General features: G+C 39.5%; 1 protein-coding gene across 1 annotated transcript in view; it reads right to left on the reverse strand.

Moving 5' to 3' along the window:
• The window catches only part of LOC109471306 (TNF receptor-associated factor 2-like), a 7,777-nt gene extending 2,909 nt beyond the window's left edge, over positions 1 to 4,868 (reverse strand). Inside the window, exons 1-3 of the mRNA XM_019770599.1 lie at positions 4,722 to 4,868; positions 3,733 to 3,834; positions 3,131 to 3,295 (exon numbers count right to left, since the gene is read on the reverse strand). Coding sequence (XP_019626158.1) covers positions 3,131 to 3,295; positions 3,733 to 3,834; positions 4,722 to 4,868 — 414 coding nt within the window. The remainder of the gene's footprint in view (positions 1 to 3,130; positions 3,296 to 3,732; positions 3,835 to 4,721) is intronic.
• Positions 4,869 to 6,720: the final 1,852 nt, after the last annotated feature.

Raw genomic sequence — 6,720 nt, forward strand, 5'->3', positions numbered from 1 at the left:
ATACAGTGCTACATTGTATTCGCAAAGCCCCCATGCTGTGTTTTTCAGTATTAGGTGTTTTCAAAACCCCCATGTAGTGCTCAAAACCCCCATATAGTGTTTTGCGGCAAAATGTTCTCGAAACCCCCATACAGTGATATTCAGTAATAAGTATTGAAAAAGCCCCCACGTTGTGTTTTTCTGTATTAAGTGTTTTCAAAACCCCCATGTAGTGCTCAAAACCCCATACAGTGCTTTTCGGTAAAATGTTCTTGAAAACCCCATACAGTGATATTCAGTAACAAGTATTCACAAAGCCCCCATGTTGTGTTTTTTAGTATAAGGTGTTTTCAAACCCCCCATGTAGTGCCCAAAACCCCCATACAGTTTTTTTTCATTAAAGTATTCTTGAAACCCCCGTTTGGTGGTTTCAAGGATCACCCCGTCTGACGGTCATTAGTACAAATTTTTGCACTTTTGACAAGATTCACGCCAAACTGTATCTGCTTAAAGATTACCTACCCACGCCACTCTGTATCTGCTTGGAGATTGGAAAAATTCAAGTCATTCGGCCCCGAAAGTTGAATCCATTTAACGAAATGACAGGGAAAGAAATAAAAACATGAGAAAAAACAATGTCTTTCATCCATATACCTATTAAGTCAATACTATAAACCAATTATCCCAATAGCCAATCAGCACTCAATATGATTAAGACCAATTCTCAGCCAGCAGGGAAATGGGCGTTGGCTGCCCTAGCAACGCATGGAAACGGCCTTTGACCCTTAGATTTCTATATTCCCTCTATTGTTTCATAATTGCTCTCTCTCCGCCCAGCGCGAAAACTTTCCAGGAGGGGGGCAGGTACCTCAGGTGAGATGCCACCTGGCACCCTGTGGAGTGTAAATGGCCTCTATGCATTTGGTTGTCTAGGAATAAATGCTGGATGTGTATTAACGTCTACTCTCATAATGCCATCAGGGTACAGTAATTCTGCCACCCTGTAAGTTAAAGATATGTCCAAGCATATCTCTGAACATATCTTTTCAGGGTTGCTGAATTTTGTACCCTGTTGGAATCAGTATGCCAGCAAACGTCAGATGAAAGGCCATGAAATACATACTCCTGGCTGCCTAAATTGTAGGAAAATGTTTTTAACTCAACTTGTGAAATACTGAGTCACATTTCACACTGCCTGGTTGTTGTATCAGATACCTAAAACTGAAAGGTCACATATACTGAAGAGAATGTTATGAAAGATGCCAGCTGTTCTAGATACTAGTAATAGAAACCATCCTGGCGCGATATAATAACATTGTGTGCATTTCTAGTTACAGCAGAAGTAAAAGTTTATAATATGACCGGTCCATGATAATTTACCAAAATACGCCGTCCAAAGACACAAAATACACATGAAAATGGCTGAAATCTACCGAACTTTAGCATGATTTGACGAATAAACATCACAGACTGCTATAATTGCACATAATTGATGGAGTCCATTTCTGGTGGGGGGTGATTCCATACTTGCTGAGCACTTCAACTACTAGGGGTATAATGCAATTATCTCTGATCAGTACAAAGAAGAAAAAATGTTTTGATGCTGTTTAATCAACATAAACTCACAATGTGTAGTTCTAACTATAAGGTGTTATAGGGTTGTGGTGCCATGGAATTCAAGTTGCAAGGGCCTAGAAAATGACTGCAAACTCTGTATGTACCAATCATGTATGTACCAATGACTATAAACATGTGTTCAGTTTATAGCCATGTTTGTTGTTGAAAAAAAAAAGCCAAGCCATTTGGAGCTGTCTGGCACCCGTATGTCACTGCTGGGTCCAGGTGTGAACAACTGTGAACTTGTTTATTGTTCTCCCCAGGTAGTCTTGCATCCTGTTGTCAGGAGGCTAAGTCAACAAAATGATTACCTGTATTGTCCTCTTATTTAAATAAAACGATCAGATTTCATCTCTGGAGAAGCCAAAACTCTAAATTTTGTGTTATTTTTTTGTTCGAAAGGCGCAACCATATGCAATATTCTTTGCAGTCACAAAATACATGTTTGGAAAGTAGACAAGTTGCTCTACAATATTCAGGTGGGCCCGTGGTTGTGATGTTTTGCAGTATTCTCTAAGGCAGCCATGAATATTACAAAGGCGCCATTTTTGTCAATATTTTGAACATATTAAAGAATATTCTTGTAATGGTTAGACCAGTAAGCATGGGCCCAGCAGAATGTTATGGAGTGCTCTTTGCTAAATACATACATACTAAATTTATCTCAATAAGTGGTACCTCAGGCTTGCGCCCGGAGCCCAAAAGTGGTAAAATGAAGTAGTTCTAATTATGTTTATAATTTAATAATGATGAGATTTCTATGATACCCATGTAGTCAGACTCAATCTTATGGATGTTGTGTTTCACGAGTTATTGAAAGTTTTACAAGATAACCTCTCAGTAAGCATGTATTACACATGGAAGTTGAGACATCAGTTAATTAGGTCAGAGGGGCAAAATTGGTCTTAACGCAATTGAGCAGTCTTGCATAGAGAAAGCTGGCACAGCTGCAGATAATTCTATTAACTCCACAGCCAATCAGCAAAAGCAACTGCAATCATTGACACACCTGCAAAAACCAGGTGGCTGCCAAATATGGTAACCCCACACCAAATATGGTAACCCACACCAAATATGGTAACACACACTGAAGCCCCATTCTTTAACAATAGCAATGGAAAAAACCTCAATAAAACCATTTTAAAAGCAGGTATCAAACAAATGAAAAATACGGGTGAGGGTATTTGGTCATTAAACCTCCATACCAAATTGCAGGTTATTTGGCCCAAAAATGAAGAAGTTGAATCCATTTAAAGAAATGGCAGGAGAAGGAGAAGAAACATGTGTAAATACAATATAGTTCTCCATACCACTACGTGGTATGGCGAAGCTATAACAAATAAGAAAAGAAACGTCTTAACCCTTGCAATTGGGAGTTGGGGAACAACTGGTGTTAAACCAGACAAAATTTAGTCAGGAGGACCTGTGAAGCCATGAATGTATAGAGAGTTGAAACTCTGTGTGTTCTCTTGTGCTATGTCATATGGATCGTGTTTTTTTGTTATACTGTACAGTCTAGTCAAATGAGAAGTACCCTTTCCTCCTTCAGCAGTATTTCTTGAGCACAGTACTTGCACTTGATTTGTCTGACAGCACACTCCTTCTCCAGATGTGCAGCAAGGTCCATACGCATCACCTGTTTGCCACAGCCTTGCTTTGGACATGGGATCAGGCCAAACTCACAGGTCTCTTGATGTGCCTGAATTATGATACAATTATGATTCCAAACTCGCAGATTTCCAAGTGAGCCTCAAGTGTGATACAAATATATCTATGGGACAAAGTCACTTTTTTTAAATGCAGACCTTTGATGATAACTCAAAATACTCATGAGAGGCAGAATTCCAAATGTAACGTTTGACAAGTATCAAGGCAGTAGTTAACGTACTCTAGTAAATATGTCCACAAATAAATACAACATGAACTGGTGCAGGATAGGTGCAGATGCTACAGATATCAAATTCTACATGCACTAACCTGTATATGCAGGGGTATTTCAAGACCTGGTCATGTGCAATAATCCATGTGCAAAACAGACAAAACATACATATTAGCAATGTTTTATTCATTCTCAATCTTCAAGCCCAGTTTATCACTGTTACTTTGAAGCAAAAAGACTTTACTTCTATCACTTACATCATATTTCTGTATATTTCCCTTCCACTCACAGGCTTCTGCATTCCGACACTTGGCAGGAAGTTCTCCGATGTCCCGTTTGATAGCTCTGTCTGGAAATGCCTAAATTCAAACACCAGCACAGAATATCATAAGTACAAAAAAAAAAGAGAAAAACACACACATACACACACGCACATACACACACACACTCACTCACTCGCTCATTCACTCATTCTAATCTACTATTATACCTAATGGTCCTGATGTAACTATTCTAAGATGTGAAATTAATGGTCTGTCTTTTCCACATCATAGGCCTACTGTATGCACATACCCTGACCTAACCCACACGAAACAACATCAAACATAGCAGAGTTTACTATCGTTGCAACCCTGCAGCCCACAAAAGTAATATGCCTGAAAATACGAGTAAACATTTGGAGGGACACTACCCACTTACCTCATCACTCTTGAGCAGAGAGTTATCAGATTGTGTATCCTGTTGGCACTGCTTACACATCTGCATGCCAGGGAGCCTGCAGAGTGGAAGACAACATAAAATGTGTCAAAACAAATGCAATTGTCAGAACATAGTTCATACAAAATATGTGGGCGTTGCTTCCACTGCTTACATTGAGACTCTTGTCTTAGACAGAGGAGGCCATCTCCATGTAGACTATAAAGTTTTATATGTTTCCTAATACATGTAGGAACTCTAGTAATTGCACAGGTAGATGATTTGAGGTGCGAGACGTCACTTGCACTGAGAAGTCAATTTGGGTAAAGGATGAATGAGTTTTAATTTTCAACACAATCTTGCTGACTGTAAGTGTAAGGTTGTCTCCTTTGTTTTTATAAGATTGGGGAAACCTCAATTATTTTCTTTCTAATGAAAGCCAAGACAGATCTTCAGCCTTGCATTTGTATGCTTAGCCTAACTTCTTCTCCACTGCACTTACCCTTAATTAAGTATTATTATACTGTAACAGATAGAAGAAACACATACTGTACCTGAAGATCTCATCCAGGCAGGACTTGCAGTACCTGTGCCCACAGTAAGTCTGCAAGGGTTCCCGCAAAGCTAAGCGGCATGCCGAGCACAGGTATTTGTCTTGTACCTTGATGTCAAATATCTCCAGTGGATAGCCTGGCATGTTGGAGACCTGTAACATGATAGTGTTTGTTTGTGTTTTATTCACATGTACCCAGGAAGGCCCATCTGAGTGTCATAGCACCGCTATACACTTGGGCCCTGCAAAACATACATTAGGCCACATAAACACACACTTCACAGCGCACTCAGCCGTGACCCCTGTTAAGCAAATTACAAGTCATAACTGTATACAGTATATAGTAGAGTGGATTCATTCCTCTAGCTAACCGACATCTAGCACACGCAGTCGTCCCTCAGTAAGACATCTGGAGCCGCATAGCTTTTTCCCGTTTAGAACTTTAATCAGCCTGTTACACGACCGGTTTCGCCCCGTGTGCGCCCCGTTTGGCTTCTTACTGCATACTCCTCATTCGATGTATTCTCGCTGTAAGCATCTACTGGAACTCCGGACCCAGAGTGATCACCGTACATCAAAAGAAGGCACATACTAGTAGAAGCAAGACGAGCCCTCAAGAAAGACGCCCCCTGGACTCAACACCGCCGCCGCGTCGAGCACAAGGAAGACACTGAAGATCATTGAGTGCAACCAACACCACTGCCCACCACACTACCGAGAAAAGGAGAGTCCAAAGATTCTACGTGTTGCTCAAGCCCTACAAGATGCCAATAAGCCAGACCTAGAAGCCAGAGCAAGAAAACAGCCAAGGGAGAAGACAACATATCGAAGAAGATGGACCTTTCTCTTTTCGAATTGTGTTATCAAGACATTTATGACATGTTTAATTGTTCTAGAACAATAGATGACGTCATGTAGTAGGTCATGTAAGGTCAGGGCATTAGAACTGGGCATGGTATCATGCTGCCCCTGACCAGTGCACTCTGCACCAGACGGTTTATAAGTGAGAACTTCATGAACTTGTGTCATTTAGCCTCTGTACACTTGAAGAAGCCACACGGGGCGAAATCGGTCGTGACAGGCTGAATAAAGTTCTAAACGGGAACTATGTGGCTCCAGATGTCTTACTGAGGGACGACTGCGTATGCTAGATGTCGGTTAGCTTGAGGAGTTAATCCACTCTACTATATACTACAAGTCATAATTGTATACGACATCAATAAATTACAAACTGCACTATTTGTCCACAAAATCGTACATAATACCTCTGAACTACCCGTCCAATTCAAAAGTTTTTTTTTTTTTAATTCAACTCGGACATACACCAACACAACACAAGACAGCACAGCCAGTTAAGATCAGTAACAACTAAATCCACACAAAAACAATTCTTAATAATGTATAGAGGGCCCGTTATCTTGAATAATTTAAAACGTACATTAAGGACTGTAAATCAACACCAAGCTTCAAAAAAGAACGAAAAGAAAATTTCCTACTAAACCCCACTTACACTTGAACATCATATGTATAGAGGGCCCGTTATCTTGAATAATTTAAAACGTACATTAAGGACTGTAAATCAACACCAAGCTTCAAAAAACAACTAAAAGAAAATTTCCTACTAAACCCCACTTACACTTGAACATCATATGTTTGTTTTCCTTGTTTCCATCGTTTATTTCGCTCGCTTATGATAATTATTAGTTTTCTTTTACCTCATTACCTTCTTTTCGTAATAACTCAGTAATTTTGAATATGTATCGGTTAATTTCATTTAATAAGCTTACGTAAGAGCCACACGACGTTTTAGAATTACTTTTGTATTATTATTTCATTTCTTGTTTAAGTAATTAAGTTTAATAGTTAGTAAATACAATTATCATTTCTTTTGGGGGAGGCCTAGGATAAACCTTATAGGTTTAAGGCCAACCCCGCATATTGTTTCAGATGTATTATTGATGTAATTTGTATTCATTTTTATGTGCAAAATAAACAA

Source organism: Branchiostoma belcheri, unplaced genomic scaffold (genome assembly GCF_001625305.1).
Source record: "Branchiostoma belcheri isolate BF01 breed outbred unplaced genomic scaffold, Haploidv18h27 scaffold247, whole genome shotgun sequence".
NCBI lineage: Eukaryota > Metazoa > Chordata > Leptocardii > Amphioxiformes > Branchiostomatidae > Branchiostoma > Branchiostoma belcheri.